This window comes from Nymphaea colorata, chromosome 10 (assembly GCF_008831285.2).
Source record: "Nymphaea colorata isolate Beijing-Zhang1983 chromosome 10, ASM883128v2, whole genome shotgun sequence".
Lineage (NCBI taxonomy): Eukaryota > Viridiplantae > Streptophyta > Magnoliopsida > Nymphaeales > Nymphaeaceae > Nymphaea > Nymphaea colorata.
Genome location: NC_045147.1, coordinates 20,296,597 through 20,322,361, shown reverse-complemented (window position 1 = coordinate 20,322,361; position 25,765 = coordinate 20,296,597). Strand labels below are relative to the sequence as shown.

Sequence of the window (25,765 nt, the reverse complement as noted above, 5' to 3'; positions counted from 1 at the left end):
GTTTGTAGTGTTGCAAGAATCAATTTCATTGCCCTGCATAAAAACGAGCTCTCTTCTAAGTAACTCTAAGTTCAGCAGTCAACACTCTTACTCACTTCTGCTGCGTTCCTTTGTCCATCTACTGTTACTGTGCTAGACGTTGATCGAGACAGTGACCGAGAAGCTTCTTCCGAGTTGCAGACATGGAGGAACACAGCCAGGACAAGATTTATTTTATCGACTCCCATGAGCAAAGTCTTTAGGACCCAATGCAGTTTCTTCAAGTAAGAAACGAAACGAAGTACGATCTTGAATTGAATCAAGCAGCAGGATAATTCAGTGAATTGGCTTGTTTGAATGAGTTTCTGTAATGGCACAAATTATTATTGTATTTATATCTTTAGAAATTAAAAAGAATAATAATAGAAAAATAAAACAATAATAAGAGAGTGCACATGTGGCTTCATTGAATTCGAAGCTGAATCAAAATCGATTTTAGGCACTTGAACTTAAAGAACTTTAAATTGTACAACGTAAATGGGTTCAATACTGAAAACTCACTCACCTGCGTTCATATAATCTTTGGATAAGTTGTGTCCTGGTCGTTGCAAGTCGTCGGTGGGTGAGTATGAATAAGAGCATCTTTTGTCAGGAACTTTTTCTAGTAATCTCAAAAATCTGAAGGGGCATCCCGCGTCGAGAGGCGATGAAATCGAGTGGCCGGTTTCTCATTTAAAATATCATTGACTATCGACCACGGAATTCAAATGACTCGCCGATCGCTGCCGATCTCTCCACTCACGAACATAAATAAACAATTCAATAAACAAAAGCAGTAATTCCTCGAAGTTGAATTCCCAAACCCCACACGATATTGTTAACGGCAATAAATTTACACGCACCCTTTCTCTTTCTACAGACTCCTCTCTCTCTCTCTGTCCTGCTCACTCATCAAAAGCCTCTTCCAGAGTCCAGGCCTTCCATGCCTGCACTGCATAATCATTTCACATTCTTCCTCTCCCTCTTTCTCTCTTCCTCTCCCTCTTTCTCATCCCCAAAAGACGGTAGCTTATTCCGACCATCCACGCCTGCATAATCATTTCACATTCTCTGCAACACTCTCTCTCCCCACACACGCGGAAAGGAAAGTGCAGAAGGGGTTTCTTTTACTAGTGAAGGAAGTTGGTATCGATGGACATGCAATCCCCAGCACCAACTCACTCCCCATCATCACAAAGTGAGGAGGCGCCGGCAAAGAAGGGCCTGAAAGCCCTTATGGACGCTACCCTCCGCTCCTCCTCCTCCTTCAAGGAGGACTCCTACCTCTCCTCGACGCTCAAGGACTCTGAGAAAAAAGCCTTGGAGGACTTCAAGTCCAGGCTCCACAAGTCAGCGGACCGCTTCTCCGTCGACTCCAAGGCTCCCCACGTCTCCGTATGGGGAGTCCCTCTCCTCGGCGGGGACGAGAGGGCGGACGTCGTCCTCCTCAAGTTCCTGCGGGCGAGGGACTTCAGGGTGCAGGATGCCATGGCCATGCTCGAGAAGTGCTTGGATTGGAGGAAGGAGTTTAAAACAGACGGCATTTTGGACGAGGACTTGGGGTTCAAGGAGTTAGAAGGAGTTGTGGCCTACATGCATTCTTATGACAAGGAGGGACACCCTGTTTGCTACAACGCTTATGGGGTGTTCAAGGACAAGGAGATGTATGACAAGGTGTTTGGGGACGAGGAGAAACTCAAGAGGTTCCTCAGGTGGAGGGTCCAGGTGCTAGAGAGGGGCATCAACCTCCTGCATTTCAAGCCTGGTGGTGTCAACTCCATGATTCAGGTCACCGACCTCAAAAACATGCCCAAGAGAGAGCTCAGGGTTGCCTCCAGCCAGATCCTCTCCCTATTCCAGGACAATTATCCGGAGATGGTCGCCAGGAAGGTAAAGCTTAACCCTTCCCTCTCTCCCTGTCTCTTTCTTGTCTTCCTCTGTTATTTGCGTTAACGGGGGCGTCTGTTCTTTCCTGATTTCTCTTTCTTGTTACACAGATTTTTGTCAATGTGCCGTGGTATTTTAGCATGATATACTCTATGTTTAGCCCTTTCTTGACTCAACGTACAAAGAGCAAGTTTGTCATCGCAAGAGAGAACAATGTCGCGGAGACGCTGTATAAGTACCTCTCTCTCTCTCTCTCTTTCTCTGTGGTTTTGTGCTTCATTGATTATTGTAATTTTATTCTCCTAAAACCTGACATTGGCGATCTGCAATTTAGGTTTATTAGGCCGGAAAATGTACCTGTTCAGTATGGAGGACTGAGCCGGTCTGAAGACCTGCAAGCTGGACCTGCTAAACCCGCTTCAGAGTTCTCCATTAAGGGAGGAGAGAAGGTTCACCTGGAAATTGAAGGCATAGAAGTATGCTTTAGCAGCGCTTACTCTGTTTTTACCGGTTTCATTTTCATTTTCTTGGAAAGCTCTTCGTATTTTTTTCCTCCTAATGTTTTCTTTTTGGTATATTCCTCCAAAGTTCTGCTAATAGTTCTTTCTTCTGGTTCTCCTTGAACATGAAATTCATAATTTTTGGGGATTTTTTTTGTTTGTGATCTGTGTAAAGGGTGGAGCGACCATTGTGTGGGACTTGGTAGTGGGTGGTTGGGAGTTGGAGTATGGCGCCGAATTCGTGCCGAACGCTGAGGGAAGCTACACGATTGCTGTGGAGAAGTGCAGGAAGATGGTCGCTGGTGACGGACCCATTCATAACTCCTTTGCTGCCAAGGAACACGGGAAGCTCGTGCTGTCCATTGATAACTCGCTTTCTAGGAGGAAAAAGGTGGCCGCTTACAGGTATCTAGTGAGGCGGTCGTCTTCTTCAGTCCCTGCCTGAGAATGACGGAGGGAGACATTCCAAGAAGACTTACAAATAATTACTGTCCTGGTTTTATTGGTTATTGTATTTGCAGTATGTGGGCTTGTCATAATTATTGTTGTGCTTTTTCTTGTGATGTAAAGTAACATGTCAAGATTAGCTTCCTTCTGCTTTTTGACGTTTTCCTTGAGAGAGAGATTGTTGGTTCCGGACCATAAGGCCTTTTGCCCTTTGTTAGTACAGAGTTTTTTAATGGATCTAGCCACGATTTAACCAGAAGATCGTGTTTAAGAGGTAAAACCTGCTGAAGCCTCTGTTCCGTTCTCTGCCTCCTTTGACAATCCAGCCAATGCGACCATTGACATTGATAGGGTTTTTGGCACACGAGGGCAACTACCCTGCAGCTGAGGTTGTGGTTTTTAATATTGTAAATCTGCTGAAACAAGAATTCAGATTTACTACTGACGCCCGTAATTTTGTTGACGTAAGCAGTAAAAACAAGTAATGGAACATTTAGGCTTAATGTATGTTGTATACGAATCCTGTGGATGAATAAAACTATGAATACAAGTCCTTGCTGTTTCTATATCAAAGAAGATTTGAGTAATCAAGCTTAATAAAAGGAAAGGTGAAAGAAGGTAACGAAATTTACAGCGTTTGTGGAAAACGAAACACTGTTACGTTCTGCAAAGATGATGATGCTTTTCCTTTTTCATCTGTGCTGCTAATACGCTTCAGTTTTTGGGAGTTGTGCTCGGAAATTAACCTAGACCTTCTGCTTCCTTTTTTGTGTGTTGTCGCCTTTTTCTTGCTGTGGTTCTTTTGGTTTCTTTGGTCCGCGTGGGGGTGAAGGCGCCAAACGTTTAATTTTTTAAGTAGGGATTCAAAGAAGATGGTGAAGATGAGGATGAGGATGCGTCTGTGGATTCACGGGAGCATCGGCCGCATCCATCTCCTGCTCTCTTCTCTCCTTCCGAGAAGTGTGCTTCAGTGTTTTTCTGGCTTTTTTGGTACTGCCCAGATGCTTGAATATTCATCGGGGCTCTCAATTTCTCTTTAGTTTGAGACTTTGAGGTGGAAATTCTTAGAAAAAAGAAAAAAGGCCTCAAAGAAGGGTCTCTAGGAATATTTGAAGCGTTGAGCCATTGAAGCTTCTCCTTGTAGAGAGGGTAAGATCGACGCGACGTAATAAAAAACTCAGCTCTGAATGGAGCAGGTAATCAAGTTTTATGGAACTTAAGATACAATTAAGAAACGATAGGCGAAAAATCTCCGCTGCACTTCCTGTCGGTTTTACTTTTTTTGAAAAAAGATTCTCCCCTAACACGAAGAATGTACTTGCATGGTTTTTGAAACTTGAAACCGTGTGCTCTAGCACTTCCAATGGAGCTTCTATGCTTCCGAAAACCATGATCATGACGAAAATGTCGAAGAACTAGTAATAATAACACTTGACGAGGCAAAACCTTCAATGGTTTCTGTACCTGTATAATCATGAGTCTAACATATATTTAACCATCGCATCAAGAACTAGACTTGAAGAGCCTCAAACCCTATAATAAATACCACTTAAAAGTTATATGCTCACAAATGAACAAGACAACTGACATTAGCAGACACAGACGCATGCGCAGAACCTTTTTGTTCCTGTGAAGAAGAACCATAGGGATATGAACTTCAGAAAAGGAATCACATGGTCGCGCCTGAATTTGAAGGGCTTAGCAAGGGGATCAAAATCGACAAGCTTTCAGTTCTGTGAAGGACGTCTAGCTGGTCATACCATGATATTTGAAAGGACAGAGGGGTAACCTATGTTTAGTAAACCGGAAAAGAGATTTCCACGATCGAGCTCTTTCTTGCCGCAATAATCACACAGAATCTTGGTCCTTTGCTCAAACTCTTTTGTCGATGTGGAAGAGAGTGCCATATAATAAAATATACGATTAATTTATAACTTCTTCCTAGCTAATACCAACTTTTTTTTTTAAAAAAAAGAGAAGGATGAGACTTTAAGGTTTAAATTTAACCAAACTCCTTTGATTCTGGTGCAGGGATGTAAGCGGGGAGACTTGAAATGAGTTCAATGAAACACAATTTGGATGTAAATGGGTTAGATATATGAGATAACCAATTTGATTTGAGACTTATAGCCAGATTTGGTAGAGAAGTTCATATACTGAACAGATTCAACTCTGGTAAGCAGTTTCATAATTGTATCCAAATCCGAGTAAGAAATTTGATGAGGGCTCGACAAAAATTGTACCTGGTTGCATCCACTGGAAGAACCTATGATAGTCGGTTATGAAGATTCGGATTCGAATTCATATCTGATGATACAGAATCTAATTAGATCTATCGGGTAAAAGCTAGATCCAACCCGAATCACAACCATTTATATTCATGAACACAATATGTGAAATGGGACCCACCCCGACGCATGGATCAATGGCTCTGGAAAAAGGTGCTCCGAGTACTACAGAGTTCAGACCTTGTCTGCAGCACTGGGTCCCCGTTCCAGATACAGTACTTGGATCGTTATGTTAGCAAAAATCTCTTTCACATTTACTGTGCTGAATCATCTTTCATTTTCGTTTTCGGGGTAAAACAATGTTGAGGCCACCTCCATTGTTCTCTTCCTCGGCTTATTCAAGGAAGCGCAGCGGCGAGCAAAAGCGTGAGCCTTTATGTGCCTGCTCAGTTGCAGGACACTGTACAAAAACTGCTGAAGCACCACAATGGCCTGGGCCAACTTCTTGGCTTTGCTATTCTAATTAGCTTCTTGGGCCTTTGGCCCATTAGATTTAATGGGGTTGTTTCATCTGAACTAGTGTGGGATAATAGGTTTCTGGCGAAGGGATGTGTTAGAACTAAACTGCTCTTTTTGTGCAGGTAACAGCAGCACCCACGGAGGGGAGATGGGAAACTGGAAGCAGAGGGGGACAGAGATTGTACTCTTGTTTTCATTTTCTTGTGACTTTGAGATGGAAACATTTATCATCTTCTAGAATGTTGCTTTCTGTTTCAAGAATTGAGGGTAAATGATGCCTGATGAGGGTGCTGGTGCATGTAGAACTGTAGGTATGATACATTAAATTGAGCAATAACAGTTGATAGTTGGTGAAACTGAACAGCTTCTCCACAAATGAAAGGGGGACCCGAAGGATGTTAATGGGTTTTAATGAACATGAAATGCTAATGTGGGTTTGGTTTAAGCCACCACATGCAGAACATGGGGAAAGAAGAGAGGTTGGAATTTGGGGAGGGAGCACATGGGTTGGTTGTTGCAGAGAGAATCTGAAGCTGGCGCGTCAACAACTAAAGGGAAAGGCCTCACTCTCCTTCTTTTTTTCTCTCTCTACAAGCTTTCCACCTGCTAATTAATACCAAAAAGAGAATACAAGAAAAGGGATCCCTGGATTCATTGGCATGGAAAGAATCCAATGGTGTCATACCAACAACGAAAGCTCTCTCTCTGTCTCTCTTACAGATGAAAAGGTCTCGAGCTCTCAGGCGTCGCAAAAACTACAACAAAAAGAGGTTGGAGGAAAAATGAATTCTCGCATTCATGTTCATAAAGCAGACATTTCAGCAATAGCATATCAAAAATTAAAGGGAAAGAGACCTCTAACTGTCTCTCTTTTCTCTCTGGCAGATCAGCTGTTAACAATCTGTAGTCTAAATTAAGTATGGAAAATTTAAAGGCCATGAATGGGATCTTTTACTCTTGTCCCTGGATTGCAGCGTTTCCTGTACCCCAAGATTCAAAGCCATGTGCTCAAAGATGCGATTATTGTAAGTAACCTTCCGCAAGGTAGAACCAAGGTGTTTCCAACTACTTTTGGGAGGATTTTGATAGCAAGAGGCGTACAATTTGGTTAGACTAAGAGCATTCACGCGAACATGTGAAGATTTACAGTGCAGTTAATGGCAAAAAGGCACTTGGACGTACTGATAAGATTTAAAATCAATCACATTAAAGGTGGCGCCTTCCAATGTTGGCTGCACGAAGCCCAAATTGAATTCAGTAATCCCAGAACTTGGTTCTTCCAAATTCGATCAGGCTGCAACCATCTTTCAGAAGGTAAATTAAAACTCCAAAGTAACGAGGATCATAACATGAATCACATGTGGGAGAAGTGGTGTGTTAAACTATTATCTTCAACTCAACCAGTGGCCAAGCCACATATGGGCTGGCGTGGGCAACTGTCCACACAGCTCTTTAAAATTCCTTTATATATATTTTGAGAAATTTAATATTTACTTTTATACATATATAAGGTAGCCCTCCAGATATAAATGTTTGTAAACAAGTGCCCATCCAACCAATTTTTCTGCTCTCCACCTTTGAACTCAACATGGTACAACACACTACTTCTCTCTATTTTTTTTTTTTTTGTTCAAAATTGTATGGTCAACTAAATCCTTCAAAAGCAGAACGAGGATTAGTAGATGTCAAAACTTGGTTTCATTTTTTTACCTTTTTGATGACATTCTGTCCCTTCATCTTATCACTTTAATTAATAATTTCCTGAAAGCTAATAGAAAATTTTAATTACATTGGCATTGTTTCGATCCTTTCAAATGCTAGAGTTGTATTCTTTAAGTTTAAGCTTTTTATTTTTTTTAATGTTTGACCTGTCTTTTATTTATAATTCTTTCGCACTGTCATTTGTGATTTCCTTAATAAGAGCTACACCTTTAAACAGGATTCTCAAATGTGGGCTTGAAGTGAACTTCTATTACCGAATAAGAAAGGGGAAAACTTAGCTATTTTTTTATTTATGCATTATCGATAAATTACACACACATATATATATATATATATATATATATATATATATATATATATATATATATATATATATATATATATATATATATATATATAGGTTTGGTCATTGACAATGCAAAACAAAGTACATGCTAAAATTTCTAGTTAGAGGAAAAAACAGCTGCCACCTTCTTTTTCGTAAGATTTGGTAATATGCTCTGATACCACAATAACAACTCGACCCATTTCTGGGCTTTAACTCCTGGTTCGATGAATCCCGACCCGCCCCCTATCAATTTCGGTTTCAACCCTGAAAAAACTAAAAACCAGGACAATCATCTCATTAATGGTCTTCCTTTATAAATCATTGAAGATCCCTCATAATATTTAATACAGGACTAAACTTCAATGGTGTTACATTCTTTGTTTTTCATTATACTACTGTATCTGTGTATCTAACCAGACGATTCAACATGTCAACTCACGTTACATAAGACACCAAGGTCAGTATTATTTTGCATATAATATCAATGTCATATTTGCTTTCTTTCGAGGTGAGGTAGAGGATTATGATGCATCCCAAGAAAATTTTGTGCAAGTGATTTCTTTTTTCCCATTGCTTCTACGATCTAAGGCTGCATCAGGTTTCCAAATGGCAACGTCAGACCTTCAAATGCATCCGTTGAACTAGCTACCTTACATATTTAATATGTAGAGAATAGTATTATATATGAGACTAAGCTTTTAGTTAATATGTCCCTGTCTCGTAACTTAGAGTGCACTGTGTTCTTATAAAACATGTTTTTGTTTTAAGGAAACATGACACAACTATAAATATTATTCATAGATCCAGCAATCAAAGTCAGCACAAAATTTACACCATGTTCCCAAAGCAACATGTGTTTTTACATGTATTCTAGTTTATTCGAAGAATGCTACTTTTATGATACTCTAGTTTGCCATTAAAGCATGCTTCCTTCTCACAGAAACGCACTCAAAGTTCTGGAAGTATAATTAAAATATGTTCAAATTTGTTTTTTTTTTTTCAATTTGAAAGCCTGTTTGTTATCTAATTTAAGCCGTCAAATGGAAAAAAAACTCGGATTTATTTTTGTCACTTCATCAAAATTCAACCGTAATTTCGTGAGTACTTCAATTTTTTTAAATATATTTTTAAATATATTTATTCCTTCTATTTTTTTCTAGAAGCAAGATGTACCGATGATTTTAGTTAAGGTCTCCATAAATTTTAGCACTCTTTAGGTATCAAGAGATTCAAAAGAAATGGTACGAGAACTATATTTTCTCGTGAAATATTAACTACGGTTATTTTCCTAATTCTGCCGCCAAAGGGAAGAGGGGAGAATGGGGGGTTTGTCGGTGCGGCGATGCTGCTGCAGATGGAGGAAGATTTGACGCCTTCAAACAGTGGGCAAGTGGGCAGAATCGAGGGGGGATCGCAGAGTGAAGGTGGTGAAGGAGAAGCTCCGGTCCCGCGACATTGATGCTAAGTCTTCATTCTCTTTTCCCGCGTTTCGTTGAAAGTTCTGTTTCTTATTCCTTCTCTCTGGTTTTCTCTATGTGGTATATATCGGTCTCGAAATTGAAGATCAAACTCTCCTTTCACATTTTTCTGGAAGTTTTTGCCGCTGAATCTTTGTTAATGAAATTGGCGTGGTGCGATCTAGTGAGTGATAAATTATCCGTGGCCTTTGCTTCGATGAAAGGGATTATGGTTTGTGGCTGGCGAAATCCTTGTCTTAATTTCCATTTTACTGTGTTGATGTTTCTACATAGAAGACCTGCTTTTGCATATTCTTTGGGGAGATAACTGAATCGGTTTCATTAGCTTCTGTGATGTTGTCTTGTGAGCGAGTCTTTTGATTAGAACTAGCTGACCTTTTGATGTCATCCATAATTAGTATGAAAAGTATTAAGCTTCTGACAGTCTTCCTACTACAAGGCATGGATTATCCTAAACCAACTCTGCTGGATAAGTCAGATATGATGGGGTTAATACCCAATAGGTCTTTGTTATAAGAACCAAAAGTCTCGATGTAGCGAATTTTCTTGAAGAAAGCATACACCACCTAACGTTGAGAAGCTGAAGATATAAATGAAAATTTTGATTTATTAATTAGAGCTAAATCTTGGATTATTGTTTTGGCTACGTGGATCGTGGATGATTCGATATAAATTCTGCATGGTCGTCCAGAAGCCAATGCTACGAGTTTGAGTAGAGGAAGAGACTAGGGCCTGAAGGAAGCACTCTGGCATCGATGGGCTCACTCGTTCATGGTTAACACTAATCTTGGTCAAGAGATGTTGTTGCTGCAATTTGGATTTCCAAATGAATGGGAATCAAGAATTCTCAGAGGCGTCTTTGACCAAAGGTAATTTTGTGAATGGCAGATGCATATGATGAGTTACTGAGGATGCTTGAAACCTGTAATTTTGGCATCTAGTTGACTGTTGACAATTTTAGTATCATAGAATATGTTCCCACTTTTCCTCCTACTAAGTGTCCAAATAGCTTCTCCATGTCCCAATTTTCACAATACTTGCTACCTCACGAGTCACGATCACTTCTGCTGAAGAATTATAACGTAATTAACTCGCGGTACTGCTCCTTAGATATTTGTTTCACACAAATAAGGATATAACAGTTGGGATATGTTTACGAGTTTTTGGTTTTTGATGCTGTACCTGTTTGACCATAACCAACTTCAATCTGCTTAGATTGTTTAAATGCACTGGCTGGGGCCTCATATACGAAGGTTCATAATGTGGGGGGCGTACAGTAGAAACCCGTTTCATCATTGGATGCCACAGTAGAAGTGATGACGACGCTAGAGTTATTTTTTGAATTTTAAGCCGACCTGTTAAGCAGGAACCAAACGGGGAGCAACGTGATGGATCACAATGAATTGGTAAGAAGATTGCTCTTGTATATGAAACGTAGGGATATATAATGGATTAGAGCATATCTGCTTCACTGAGACAAATGACAGAGAAACAGTCGTGCAGTTAGTATTCAATAGCAGTGATTGTGCGTATATCACTTGAACCAAAAGTAACATTGACGAATAAATTTGAATCTATTTGTTGTAATACGAAGAGTTGCTGAACAGGGATACATGTCTTCTGAACATTATCAAGGTACACCTAGCCTAAATCTTCGTATGCTCAGATTGCACGGACATGAATATAGGACCTGAGATATGAAACCCACGGTGTTATCTTCTAAAAGGGAAAAAAGAAAAAGGAACTATTAGCTGACTGCCTTATGAAATTTTCAGTAATATGAAGGATATTGTGCCCGGTGGTTGCAATTCCCTGTCAGGCTTACGTTCCTGGGTTGTCACTTGTCAGTTGTCATTCCTATGTAAGGATTAGAATTTTATGTCTTGAAATCATTATTTTGTTCTTCCAAGAAAGTGCTGTTTGGAGGTGGCGAGGGTATTTTGATGTTGATGTTGGCAGTCTGATTTTTTTCTTCTGTTTTGCCTTTGAGGTTTTATGGCGTGTTAGCATTTCTCTCTCATATTTTTTTGACCGCAAAAGGATGGTTTGCTGTTTCGTTCTTCACCTGATGAACCCCGAGATGTCCTTTTCTGGAGTTCACTTGTTTTGGTCAGGCAAGATTTTTTTCAAAGCTTGGGAGAAAACTAAGAGTAAAACGTTGACTAGTGATGCTCATTACACAGGGTTCATATTTAGCAAGAATGTTGATTAAAAAGTGTTTCTGTACCTAATTGTGTTGCATATTAGAACAAGAAGCAAATGATGAATTTCGAATTTTCAACACTCGCAGCAGCGGGAAGGCGACATCATTTTGGTGCAGGTACGAAATTGAAGATGAGAAAAGGTAATGATACGAAGGGAAGAAACCTTGTTTAGTTGCAAAACCAAACGTGAACCAAATAAAAATAAGAGGTGGTGTGTGGAATTGGATATCTGGACATTGTTCTCCATAAAAGTCGACTTGTTGTGCACTGATGGTGATAATTCTTGTTGAAAATTTAGTGACCTGAGATTTAGGATTTTCTTTGTGGGGGTTGGGGCATTGAGGGTACTTGCCTTTGGCATGGCATTTTTTTCTTCCAAATTGCGGAGTTGCTAGTATCACAATACGTTTGACTTCTTGGCAGAGAATCTGCTATTTCGTCGAACTTTATTGGACTGTTGTTCTGGAGCTTTTGCCTCTTGCTGCCTCTGGTGTTCCGTTTCATTACATCGTGGAAGCTGGCAGCTTGAGGAATGATGCTAGTTCTGTTGCAAATTTCATTTCCTTAAATTCCCTTTTTCCAGTGATCAAGTACTTACTGTTCGGACTGCTTGCCAGTCCTACGCACAATTGAGAGCAAGGGACCCCGTTTTTTCTTGCTAGTAATGTAGGAACTTCTATTCTTTTCTATAGAACCGCTGTCACTAGTCTTGTACGTCTAACGTGCCAAATTTCCTGCATCTTGCAAAGAAACATGAATCATCCCCGCCACAATCCCGTCAAACTAAAAGCTCCCCAAATTCGAGCCGTCAAGTATTCCTCAGCAGCTTCTCATCTGAGTGGTCGTTGCATATGATTTTTGAGTTTGATTTGCTTCGCTTGTAGATTATTGCATGCATCAGTAATATGATTCATGGAAATCTGTCTTCAGTAAACCGTTTGCAGGACCAGAATAGTTCTTTATGCACAGATGAAGGCAAGGATCAAGGACCAACACAAGGCTAGAGAGATATAGTAACTGAATTCTTATACATCAGAGTTCTGTACATGTCGTATCGTTTCTCAGAGAAAAAAAAGGGAGAAACGAGTGACTGTTCGTGTGCCCCTCTTTATATAGGAAAGGGGTACGTGCACCTCTTGTTCACACTGGACGCAGAAGAAAAGTAAAACCAACAGGTTCCAGACACCACGAGGTGTCTGCTTCTACACTATCTACCAAAACGAAACCTCCGCGGCCCGGAAGAAGGTCGCAAGCATAAGACCCACAGACCTTGACCATCCCTCTAATCCCATTGTCACTAGAGAACCGTTCAATCTGACCTCAGAATGACTTCAAGCCATCCGCTCAAATCAAGCAAAGACCTAATTGCCTGCATCCTTGAGGTTACTCGGAAAGTTATCCACCTCTTCGTCATGCCATTCGAACCAGGGTGACAGATCAAGAGTTGATTCCAGTCCTGTCATGGAGTCATCGACACGGTAGTCCGGAACAGGGGCTTCCCCCGGGCCAAACTGAACAACAGGTGCGTCAAGTTGGAAAGGCCCGGTGCCTGGATCCTCCATTTCCAGCTTGAGAAGATCATACTTCCCGTAGTCCAAACCATAGTCGTGGCTGCTCGGGGATCCTGCTTCTATGTCCAGGTTCTGTTGGTGGGCTGAGAATGCCGCCGGGTTCGGAAACTCCAGATGTTTGCTTTGCGGGTTACTCTCCAAGCCTACCTCGGCTTGTCCGTGATCACCATGCCCCAGCCAGGGACTGTCTTTGTTATCCCCTGCGATCAACTCATTTAACAGCTCCTCCACATTAAACATTGTGTACCCTGCAGGTGGCTCCAGGTAGCTGTTGAGCCGCATTGCTGGTTCGTTCACATGCTCCGTCTTCACCTCCACACTGTGGTGCTGTTGGATGTGCGGATCATTCACCATTGTTGCCTCTTCTGTTACCGTCGCGCTCTGTGATTGTGGAAGATAAACGCTAGTGGCGGTCGTCTCCCATAATTGCACTGACGAGTCAAGCTTGTCGGCCGTCTCTTTTTGGGTGGAAGAGAACATGCAAGATGATATGCCACTTTCCCGGAAGTTGCTCTCCTGTTCCTGCATCTGAGACGCGGAGGATTTCTTATGTTCACTCGAGTTTCGCAGGTTGAGGTGAGCAGATGGGCCATACATTGCCTCTGCAGCTCTGTCGTAAGCCCTGGCAGCGTCGACAGCAGTTGGGAAGGTTCCGAGCCAAAGACGGCTGCCGCGCTCCGGCTGCCTGATCTCTGCTACCCATTTCCCCCAAGTCCGCTGCCTCACACCTCTGTAGATGCAGGTGGGGTTCTCGGGGCCTCCTTTCCCAGCCATGCATCCTTTCTTGGAACCTTTGGCAGGTGCCCTCCGAGCCCGTTTTCCATCTTTCGAAGCATTGGCTAGTCTGTTTTTCTCACTCCATTTTGTTAGAACTTCCTCTACGGATCCAAGGCGCCTGCTGCGCACCGTCCTATTTCTGTTCGCAGGAAGAGAAGAAGTCAGAATTTGCAGAAAGAAACATCAAGTGAATGCGCGCCTCCCACTAAAGAACCATGCCAGGTTGAAAGATATGTTAAACAGATGCGGAAACTCGACGACCTTGGAATGAGATCAGATCTATCGTGTCTGCATCCAATTGTGGAACCTTTCCGTGCGTTCGCATTGACTAGTCCACCGAAGCACTTAGACAGTCGTTTGTGCATTAAAAGGAGAAAAAAGAAACTCCCCAACACCAGTTCTAGATACGAAACATGCACCATTTCGTGTCACCTAATATGTTGGTATTTCACAACAATGCGGAAAATAAAACATGTAAAGCTAAACTTAGTTATTGAAGCAACGAAAGTATAACTACCAGAGGCATGCCGATCCCCTAATCCAAGCCAACACAAGATTTCCTCCTAAAACAGCCAATACCATTGTTGCAAACTCTTGGCCTTCTGTTTGTCTGCGCAAGGGTTGCTAAACCATGGAAAAGACGCCAAATGACGGCGATTCAAACATCAGATTGGAAGACAACATCAATAAGATGTTTAAGAAACTAAGGTTCTAGAGCTAGCACAATACTCTTGCACACTGTAGCCATGCAAGCTTATACATGCAACATCCAATCTAGTTATGAGTTTTCTAAGAGGTATCAAGTGCAAAAATTAGCGTGCATGGGCATAATGCTAAAACCCCAACTCCAATTTTCATGTCCCCACCACACCGCAACCCAAAACAATTCAACCAAATCGCAACAAATAGATCACAAAAGCATATTCTCTTCGAACTTCTAGCTTGATTAACGCCGTCACAAAAACGATGGTGACAATGAGTCAAAGGGCGTCGAACAGAATAAAACAACTAAATTAGCATCCAAAATCCGTGCTCCCATCACACAAAAATTTAGCAACTTGGTACCACAGCATCCTCCTAATTCTACGCTGAACATGACTCGAGGTTCCCTACCCAACTCAGAAAAAATGAGTACTTGCAGAGAGAGACAGAGCAGAAGAAAGAGTGCTCGAGCCTGTGGAACGATGCAGCAGACTCCCACCTTGCTCCCGCAACAAGGTGCCCCAACTAGGAAAACAGACTATCGTCAAACACTTGTAAAACTAAAGCATTTGGAAATAACAGAGACCACCACCAATAACCACACGCGCAGAGAGAGAGGCAAGAGTAAACCTCTGGGTGGCCGTGGTAGATTTGTTCCTTTTCGAGATTAATGGAAACGAAGCCATGAATCGGTAACTCTTCCTCCTTACTTGAAGGAAAAAAGAAAAGCAAACAGAAGATGACCAAAACGTCTATCCCCACTCTATCCGTCTATTGTACCGATATATATTTTGGTTTGGTCTGGAGGAGACGATGATGGTGGGCGGTCCGGGGGACAAAGTCTTCCTGAAGACGAAGAGGACTTCGATTTTTCCACGATACAAGGGAAAATAAAAAGGGAAACAGAGAAGCAAGAAGACGAAAGTACGATGCAGAAGAAAAGCAAGACTCGCCCTCTCTCGCTGTCTCTAGACGACGTCTCAGAGGCTAATCCGGCGACCGTAGCTCGACGGCGGAGTTTATAGGGCCGTGGGCGACCCCGGATTTTTCTCTCCCTCGCCGACGTGGCACATAAAACGGGTGACGCGCGGTTTCCTGCCACGTGGGGGAGGAGCTCCCTCCCTGCAGTTGAGCCGGGTCCCTCCCTCCGCTCCCCATCGGCTCCAAGTGCTTCCATTCTCAGCTCCCACCCGTCTCGCCTCACCTTCTCTCGAGTCTGACTGGTCACTGCTCTTAAGTGCGTTCAGCTCTGGTTTCCCGTCAAACTTTGCTGAGAAAGCGATTAGCACCAACTAAGCTCCCGGCGAGCCATGAAAGTGATCCAGCGGCAAATGAGCTGCTGTTTCTGGTTTATTCACTAGCGCTAGTTTCTTCTTCCTGTTTATTTATTTGTTTGTTTCTGTTTCCTTTCGAATGCCAAAGAGGGATTGCCTGTTGGTGACGCGCTTCCCTTCTTCTATAGCTGGTTAGCATTTTAGTAGTCATTGCTTATTAACATCTGCATCTATGAGTGACTAAATTGGCCAACTCATATGAGAATCACCATGGCTTCCCATTTGTAGAGAACCATGAATTATGAATAAGGTTTGACATCAACCTCTTGTTCGGAGAAGGAAATGACCCAAATATTAGGTGGGGTTGTGGGATTTATTACTCATTGTCTTACGGGTGTTGCCTATGGTTGGACTTCGAATGGGGAGGAGAACAAAGAGGGCAGCAACTGACGCGGTGTTGAGTTATCTCGTGCTAGGAAGTAGGGACGATCATGCGCATTTCCCTGATCTTTTCATTTGGAAGATGCATTATTTGAGTGCCCTTGTTCCTGCACGAGATCAATAATGGTGATCTTAAATTCATGGTTCACCTGCTTCAGTTTTTTCCCTCTGAAAGGTATTGTGGATTCACCTCAAATGATTCTGAGATTGCTAGTTCTTGAAAAATAAGTCTGTTTTTCTCCCTTTCAAAATGGAGTGCAAGAAAACTTGTTTCTTTTGGTCCTTCCCTTGATAAGCTGTTGACACATTTGAGAGATGCTGATTCCCCTCCCTGTTGGTCTTCCTGTTTGATGCATAGGTTGTTCAAAGCCTTGGTTCTTGGTGCCCGAGCTATTCTAGTCATCTCTCTCCTTCTCTCTGTATATAGATGCTCGATGCGGTTACCAATTGCTCTGTCAGTTTGTTTTGCTTTGATGTTTTTGAAGATATAGCTGGAATTCATGGAGTATTATTTTTTAGTGTTCGTAATTTTCGGCCAAGTTGTTCTCGAAAAAGAATCATATGTCGTAACTTGGTTTTCACAATGTGCTTCTGAACGGTTTGTCCAAAGAATTTACCAACAAGGGGAACCCTCATTTTTTGCAATTTTAAAGGACTATGCAATTCATTTTAGTATCAGAGTGGAATTCCGACAACAGATGCATCTCAAGGGTGCTAATCCGGTTTCAAGTACCTTGGCTCATATCCATGAATTAGAGCATTGTGTGTTTAAATTTCAGATATAACAAAAAAAATAATACACGTGAACCAAAGAGTTCCTGTGTAGTTGGCGACTCATTGAACTGCTCCTCTGTCATCACTTTTTCTCCTGGAAATTTCTTAACTGCATATATGTGTAAATTACAAATAGCATTTGACCGTAGGCAAAGCTCTCATTATCTGTAAAAACTCATGTTCAATTTGAAGAACTGCAGGAAGCGTAATCTTGAGCTGTGCCAAGTTTCCCAGCAACTGCCAAACTCTTCATGGATGTGGTAATTTTCTTTACTGTATTTTGGTGTATCGCAGAAGATGGAATTTGGTTGCTAATTTGATTTTCTTTTTTGCTCTGTTTTTGTAGATACAGGATATATTGAAACCGGAATATTATAAATATTGTCAGTTTAACACCGGCCACTGACGATTTTGCTTTTCCTTAGTTGGTTATCGTCTAAAAATCATGTAAGAGATACTCCAAGAGGCGGAAGCCCATGCATGTTGTCAAGTAGTTTGAACAGGAACTTTACAAACGTAATAATTGTGAACGGCGCCAACAGATCCATCCGGACATGGTGAAGAAAGCTATGGCGGTTGCAATGGTGGCACATTCACGGCATCCTGCATCATTAATCTACAACGTTGCATCAGAAGGTCTAATTGAGATGCTTTGGACTTGCTTTAGGCTTCTAGGCTGGCAAATCTTGCACTGTTCAAGTCCGGAAATGTTGATTAAGGGGCTAATTTTAAATTTTTAAGGGGGGCATCATGAGAAAAAAAATGTTCCGAGATATCAATCTGAAAAGAAGATGTTTTGGGGGTCTGTGTGGGCAATTGCCCACATGTGTCTCCGCCCCTGAGGGCCTTAATATATCAAATCTTAGGAGAATTGATATGGAAATAGTTAAACGGGCATGAAATATTAATATGAGAAGAATGCAGGGAATTGCTCTCACCACCTCCCTGCTTTCGACACATCAGGCTCAGTCTATGAAAATTAACCTGACCAACTCTCCCTGCAATAAAAATAAGTCAATTAATAAGGGTGCTAAGATCTTGAAAGATAATAGTCTTTTTCCCCTTCTTCGTAATTAATGAAAGATTATATGTCCGGAGAACGCCTGTTAAAAGGGGTTCGTCCCCCAAACCTTTTATTCATCTACTCATAGAACCAGAAAATTTCTGGCACTAGACATAGGATATTTTTTTAAAAATAAATAAAAAATTCAAAATTTCTGTCTAAAGGGATCTAGATATAGGATGTTTGTTTAAGAATAAATCAAATATGAATCTGAATCCAAATCGAATTTGATTCAAGTCTGAAATGATTTATTATTATTTTTTAAACAATTCACTCGGATATCAAACTCGAATATATTGACATCCCGGCATGCGCCTCGAATTTTATTTCTATGTGCAGATTAAATGCAAATTTTTTCCACAAGTGCACCTTGAAGTTTTTGTGTAGTCCCGAGGGCATAACATGGTTGGGCAGGCAGTCACATAAAAGCGCCATTGTCGGTATGATTTTTGTGTGTGCTATTCTCCCTCTTTTACGTAAATAACGAGATTTGCGACTTTTTAGTTGACAGGTGTATCATACTCTACTTAACTCTTTGTATGTAACCCTGAACCCTAGAGGGAAATGGGGGCCCTTGACTTTTATTTCGAGAGCACTGGTTTGTTAACCTCTTGCTCACCCCAAAGAAAGATTCTTGTGAGAATATTTTTCTTTGTTTGATAGACGTTTCTCCTTGGTCAAGGTCACCCTTATATAATACGCATTAAGATCCAAAATTCCAAATCCTAATTTTGAACCGAATTCTGCCAATTTTCAAAACCCAATTGCATTGGCTATGGGGTATTTATTTAAAGCTAAACCCAGTCTGAATTTGATTGGATATTTATGTATATCTAAATCCAAATAGGATAAGATGTCATATTTTTGAAGTCTGAATACAATATAATTTCTATGTTTTTCGGAATGATTCAGTCACATACATATCTGACTCAAATCGGATGTATTGACATGCCGAATGACTTACATTGCTGAAAATCATTTCACTGAACCGAATTAGTAAGCAAAATGATTGGGAGGGTGAATGAATCCATGTTGGATCAGAATCCTTCGTGAACGGAATCAAAGTAATCCAAGTTCTATTTCTTAATAAAAAAATCAAAATACAAAAGATAAGAGATAAAGAAGAAGAAAAAGGAATCAATACAGGTGGGCCTTGTATCAAATCTGAAACACTCTTGGCCGATGTCTAGAAGTGGTCTCTACTGACATAGTGGGTCGATGTTTTGTGAAAAAAGCTAAAAACTGCCTTGTCACACTTGTTTGATAAGCATTATACATATTTTTCAAAACATGGATCTTTATAACTTTGAAAGTTTCATAATTGTCTGTCCGTCGAGTTCTTGATGATAAGAGAACATCAGTTTAAAAGATTGGTATCAGTGCCCCAATTTAATGTAATCAGAATATCCGAAAACATAACTTATATTCGTTATTTTTTCATGAGCCTCCTTAGCTGTAAGTGTCTGAAATTGACAATTTTCCAACAACACCGTCAATTGCTGTGAAAAGTATCCATTAAAATGGTATGGCTGTTGAGAATATTGGTGTAGATGAGACGACGGAGACAAAGTGGCGGAGGCAGCCATTTTTTTTTTCTTGGGATTATTGGTGGTCGTCGATTGAAGAAGACAATGAGACAAAACGAAATTCACGAATTAAGAGAAGGGATGCAAGGTTTTCGTGAGGTATAGGGATGCCAATGATCGGATTTAATTGGATATAAGACTCTTTATCATATTTAGTTTCCCAGATGTTCATATATTTGGATTAGAATACGAAGAAAAAATCTAATTCTATAGCTGAATATGAATTCACAAATACAAATCCGACTTTTAGATTAATATCTGAATCTGTATGAGACTTCGAAACTGAATTAATGCAAACTGCACTATGCACAATGGATGTAGCGTATTACTTTCTAATTATATCTGATCCAAATCCGAATTAAATTTACTTAAATCCAAATCTAACTTTTAAAATGAATCCAAGCTGGATTATGGACATCAGATATATGATATTTATTTAAGACTATATCTGATCCAAATATAATTAGAATTTATTTAAATCGCAACTCGTTTTTTATATAAGAACTCGATTTGATTTCTTAATCAGTTATCAAAATTTTGTTTTCATATATGATTATTCCTAAATAGTTTGATTGGATATTGGATCTAATCAGATTTATTAGTATCCTTAATTTTATATTTTTCATTATTTTATATCCAAAAACAATTTTTTATTTTAATGGGCGCTGGATGGCTATTTGAGAATTCCTTTCAACATCAGACCGTCTAGTTGTGAACTTCCGAAAGTTGAACAGCAAACAAAACTGGAATCTTAGGCTCCTTCTATAATTTTTTTTTTTTTAATTTGTACTCCTTCTATAATTTTTTCAAAAATTTTTTGTACGCAACTTTCTTTATTACGGCAATATGCATGGTAATTGGTGTCTAAAAAAGCAAAAAGAACATTTTGAAAAAGGTGCGTACTAACAATATTGAAAAATTTTGCCCGATCTCCAAGTATACTGAAAAAATTTTTAAGTCTTTGTACGTTATTGCCTAATTCAAGGTGTACGTTTGAAGTATCTACCCATAAAAAAAAAGAAGCAATAGGTGATAAGTCGTAAGCCATTCGTCTTTGATAACACATATCCTTGTCAATTATCATATGTGCGCGATACCAAAATAAAACTTAATTTTTAGCTTATTATAATCTAGGAGAGTAGTTGATCTAATAATGGCTCAAACATGATTTTAGTTAAATGGATTTGATAAACTCCCCCATTGACTGGTCTCATCTAATCATTCCCTTGTTTTATGGAAAAAAAAAAGTGTATTATGAGTGCTCACAGCGCAGATTTCAAATTGTATCCGTGTGTTTATGTTGCCAACAATGCAGCCATTTAAATAAGAAACTCGAAAATTATCCACATCTATACCCTCTTGACGAAAGAATATAATCACCCAAATCTTTCTTTAATTATTGAAAAGGAACACCTAATCAATCATAGGTTAGGATCTCTCTCTCTCTCTCTCTCTCTCTCTCTCTCTCTATATATATATATATATATATATATATATATATATATATATATAGCTTTTGCATGGTTAATCTTATATCTGTATTATGGCAGTGCTTCACCAAAAACAAGAGAAAAAGGAAAAGGAAATCCTTGTTCAAGTGTTCTGTGAGAAAAGAGGACCAAGTTTTATCAGTCTGAAAAGATATATATTTGGATTGATCACATGTGCTTGATCCCAATGTGCATCGGAAAGGGAAACATGGATGATAAATTAGGACCAGCTTTTCATGCAGCAGAAGACCCACTAGAAGTTGATATGCCAAGATACAGTACTCTCATTTTCAAGAACCCCATGATGAGAACCGAACTTGCTTTAATAGAAAAAAGAGTTCGTGGGGCGAGAATTGACCTTGGTTGAATAAATGAAAACACTTCCCCATCTGGGTCGTAGATGGTTGCCTTATAGAATAGCTAAAATGAATTGTTGGTGATGCAAAAGCCAAGCAAAGTGGGCATCTTCTATCATAGAGGGAGGGAGGGAGGGAGAGAATCTCATTGAAGAGGAGCAGACAAGAGGTGGAGTAGCTGAGAATTGAGATCACTAGGTGAGCATATCTTTTGGTCCTAATGTAGAGTCATGAAAAGAAGAAAAGGAAATATCATTGTGGGTAATGTGTAGGGCATATGGTTCATGTTACTTTCCTGAAATGAAAGATGACTGTGGGTGAAAGTTTTGCTTTTGCAGCTTAAAAGAGAACCTCAACTTTGCTCCCAGTGTTCGTTGAAAAAGTTTCTACTAAATGACGACAACGTTTTGTCTACGGGCCACCCTCTTTACCATGTACTTAGACGACGTCAAACTTGATTCCTGCTAACATGCAGGTTAGCCTTTAAAATTGATGGTTGACATCATCAAAGTTTCCCACCACCAATTTCTAGAGCGTGCAGTCATTAGTTCTTCAAGATTTTCACAGAAATTTCTCAGCCAGATTCGCGCACAAACTACGGAAGAGCGGGAAAATTGTAAACCAATGACACTTCTCATAACAAAACAAACACATACATTGAAGAAAAATGAAAAATATTTTTGAATCCGTTCTAGTGGAAGCCTGATATAAGAGATAATGCACCTAGAAATGGTAGTAAAACTACCTGAGCATGCTTCTGTCGTTGGGTGGGCATGGAAAGTATTTTATGTTGTTACTCAACAAGAAGGCTGAAGCCGACACTCTTTCCCTCATTGCTCTAGTTCGATGTCTTTATGTGGCACAGCCTCAACGAAGATTCGAAAAAGAGACTAGCCACCTACCAATTCTCATATCATCTGTTGCGTCAACCCCCTCGGTGTTATGGATATATGCCCCTTTGATTTGCCAAGTTGTAAACTTGTAGCTTCTTCCACAAATTAACCCCCATGAAACTAAATTTTAACTGCAGCTTGTGCCCACTAACCCAAACTAGGAAGCATTAATCAGGCGCATAAACTGGAAGCTCTATTCACAAAGTTAAGCAGTATAAGCACTTTTAAAGTACTTAAAATACATAGATTCCAACACATACAGTATGGCCAGTAGGGCTTGTGTAGAGACGGCTCCATTGATGGATACAAGTGCTAAACGCAGTCAACCATAGTCGAAAATTGGAGGTCAGAAACAGATTCAAGGAGGCAACCGCTAAAGAACAGATTGAAATATTATGAAACTGTCAGGTCCATGTTCTTCGTTACCACAAAACTTGCTCTCACCAATCAACTTCGTTGGCCTAAAACCTCAGAACTTTTTCACCGAAAGAAAAAATTATTCCGTTCGTTTTAGGAAAAAATAGCTTTTGAGCCCCTAGTTTGGGTCCAAGGGCAGGGGACATGCACTCGTGTGCTTTAAATTTGTGACGTCCCATCAACTTCGTGGCGTTCTTGCAGCAAGCGAGTTGCATATGAAACAAATTGTCTTCAATATCTTACTGCGTTCTTTATCCCAAATCTCATTTCACTCCAATGTATTTTGGCTCGATCTAGAGAGAGAGAGAAAAGGGAGGAGAAGAAAACCGAGGGGGAAGGGGAGGGGATAACCGCCGATTCACTTGGCATCATAATGACACACCTCTAATCTTAAGATCAACACTACTTAAACTCGAACTCAGGATGTGGCTAGAATACGCCACCCAATCAAACTGGTTGCATTGCCATCATTCGGTAAGAGAGAAAACTTGGAGGACCTCAACCCGTAGCTCTCAATGCCAATCAGAGTGTAACGTTCATGGGAATTGAAACTGAGACACAGAGGAATTGAACCCACAACGTGTTGTTCATGTGTCACACAGCTAGATGCTGTGAAATTGAACACACACACTTCACACGCCTTATCGCTACATACTGATTGGAAGAAAAAAGAGAGAGTATTTAATCTTTTAAAAATTAAGATCAGCAGGAAAGTTGAGGAGGATAGGTAAGATTGGCTGTCCCACAAGTAGGCATATCAGGGAGGCAGCAAGAAACTTTTCCGAAGCACACAAATGGTACACGTGAGAAGCGAATATACAAGTAACCAAGAACATAAACAAATAGGCCTACCACTCTCTGTTTTTCCAATTTTTTCATAGTTATCATCACACTGGTTGGCTAAACGATACAATTGATTTCCTTTGTTTTAAAAACTAACGATTAAATTAGTTAGAGTTGTTTGAAGTTTTCTTTTTCTTTTTAAATTTGGATCTCGGTCACTCAAACATATAGGCTGTCCTTCCAATCAAACTATTAAATAAGAATTAGGGGAGACGGATCGCGAGGTGCCGCTTTTTAAAATTATTGTAGTTTGTCAGAGTTCCATCAAATTATGATACCGTTCTGCATGTCTGAAGTCCTTAATTTCTAGCAGTATTATATATTATATGAATCTTTACAAAAAGTAATCACATGTAACATAGAATCGAACTACAATTGAATCGTATAGATGAAGTTATGGCGTTCTGAGGTAAAGACATACTGCAGATCATGACTCTACCTTGGGCTTTCCATGTTATTATGCTTGTAAACGACGGGATGGGACGGTAAAGTTATTGTGAACCGTTAATCAATTATTTGTCTATATATATTACTTATTTATTTTTATGCCAGTGGTTTAAAATGACAGTATGACAACAAAGAACCCTGCTGTGGATACGCGTCAAAAATTTAGTTTACAACTGTTCATAGTATTAAACAAAAGTAGGATCTATTGGCATCTGGCATCAGAAGCAACGCAGAAGGATTAGGATATATATATATATATATATACTGTTCTAGCACCATGTTTGAAGAAAAAAAGTTCAGATAAGCCTCTAGATGGATCGGTTCACAAACCATGATTCATTTGACCTGTACAATAACCACAAATTCATGACATCCATTTCCAACAGAGTTCAGGTTCATATCCACCACAAAATTATGAACGGATCCGATCCGATGCTATCGATCGGTCTCCCTTATAGCGTCTAATTCTCTCAGCAAACTTCGATATGCAGTACTTTTGCATTCAACTCGCCGGTAGAGTTTGTATATAGAGTTTGAAGCTATGTTGACGATTTGGGTAGGTAACCAGCAATGCTAATTAGTCGCCTTCTCATCCACCTTTTGTAGATTGTCTCTATATTTCCCTCGGCAGGGTTGCAGAAGAAAGTAAAGCATAAAAAAAATTTGCTAATGGTGGTATGAACAGGCTGCTGTTAGCGCCGTTCATCCATGCAGATGAAGGGTATGAGGAAGCCTTTGACAGCTTATACTGTGGGGTAACCCCTCTGACCTGATACGCGCTCCTCCACATGCTGGTCAATGTGCATCATGAAGTTTGGGGCCTACCCATTAAGCTCAGAATCATTCTTACCCTACTCCAGTACATGAGAGTACAATTAAGCAAGAGAGAGAGAGAGATCTAGAGAGAGAAAATATTTATGTATATATTTATATAGAGGGGAAGCAAATACGTGTAGAAATCATATGGAGGAAGGGTTTGAAGCCGTAGATCCCGAGAAAACACATTCTTTAGTGCATAAAAGGGAGAGACGCCAGTTGGCCCCGGGAGAGACGACTGGCGCCTCGTATCAAACATATTCTGAGTTTAAATTAGAGAAGAATAAGTCGCTTAAGATTTGGCGGATTAGTATTAATAAAATGGGGAGACGATGAGGTAGCCTCGTGCGGCACCCTCACTCTGACCGAATCCTTTCTTTCTTCCTCCTCACCTCTCCCCCCACGTTGGCCCTGCTCCGTCCCTCCCAACCTGGCCCCGTCGGTGCATCTTCAAGCTCCCTCTCGTGCCTTGAAGTTTCCTCCTCCCACCTGCGCCCCAAAACAAAAAGGAAAAAAAATCGAAACGAAGTTGTTCTGAATTTCTTTAATCAACAATGAAAGATCAGGACACAACTGTAATCTACTCCTGATTCCACTGTGTATAGTTAATCTTATTTCCAAATCTGTCTGCCTGTGCGAAGTAATAAATAGTTAAGAGATCGATGCAGTAAAAAATGATGGAGATTTTGTTCTCAGTTTTCTGTTTGCTCTTTCTTTCTTTGTTGGGAACTGTTTTACAACTGATGTAAGAAAGCAGAGGAAGTCTTTCCCTTAGATTCTGTGGCCGTCACGTGTATTCTTGTACTGGAACCATGTACCACGGTGGAGGTACCTTTCCCCCATGCAAAATTCCCCTTCCTTTTATATTGCCTTGTTCCCTTTATACGTACTTTATATATATTTTTTCTTTCGTTGGTCGATTTTCCCCCACGTACTTGGTGTTTGATTGATTTCCTGATCTGCTGCTCACCGGAAAACCGGTCA

At 40.3% G+C, this 25,765-nt stretch overlaps 2 protein-coding genes across 2 annotated transcripts; one reads left to right on the top strand and one right to left on the bottom strand.

Moving 5' to 3' along the window:
* The first annotated feature begins 877 nt into the window (after positions 1 to 877).
* LOC116261899 (patellin-6-like) lies at positions 878 to 2,996 on the top strand. The gene is made up of 4 exons (XM_031640828.2): positions 878 to 1,908; positions 2,016 to 2,140; positions 2,240 to 2,381; positions 2,581 to 2,996. Exons 1-4 carry the CDS (start codon positions 1,171 to 1,173, stop codon positions 2,848 to 2,850), a joined length of 1,275 nt encoding a protein of 424 aa, XP_031496688.1. The 5' UTR covers positions 878 to 1,170; the 3' UTR covers positions 2,851 to 2,996.
* Positions 2,997 to 12,340: 9,344 nt separating this feature from the next.
* LOC116262502 (dehydration-responsive element-binding protein 2A-like) lies at positions 12,341 to 17,034 on the bottom strand. The gene is made up of 2 exons (XM_031641944.2): positions 15,012 to 17,034; positions 12,341 to 13,818 (listed from the first exon to the last, which is right to left on the bottom strand). The coding sequence occupies exons 1-2, from the start codon at positions 15,065 to 15,067 to the stop codon at positions 12,693 to 12,695; spliced, it is 1,182 nt and encodes a 393-aa protein (XP_031497804.1). The 5' UTR covers positions 15,068 to 17,034; the 3' UTR covers positions 12,341 to 12,692.
* Positions 17,035 to 25,765: the final 8,731 nt, after the last annotated feature.

Bases quoted from the DNA above. Each gene is read 5' to 3' on its own strand.
- LOC116262502 (XM_031641944.2), bottom strand. From the start codon at position 15,067: ATGGCTTCGTTTCCATTAATCTCGAAAAGGAACAAATCTACCACGGCC. The intron at 13,819-15,011 runs GTTTACTCTTGC...TCCTGCGAACAG, and splicing joins TCTACCACGGCCACCCAGAG to AAATAGGACGGTGCGCAGCA.
- LOC116261899 (XM_031640828.2), top strand. From the start codon at position 1,171: ATGGACATGCAATCCCCAGCACCAACTCACTCCCCATCATCACAAAGT. The intron at 1,909-2,015 runs GTAAAGCTTAAC...CTTGTTACACAG, and splicing joins CGGAGATGGTCGCCAGGAAG to ATTTTTGTCAATGTGCCGTG. The intron at 2,141-2,239 runs GTACCTCTCTCT...TCTGCAATTTAG, and splicing joins GTCGCGGAGACGCTGTATAA to GTTTATTAGGCCGGAAAATG.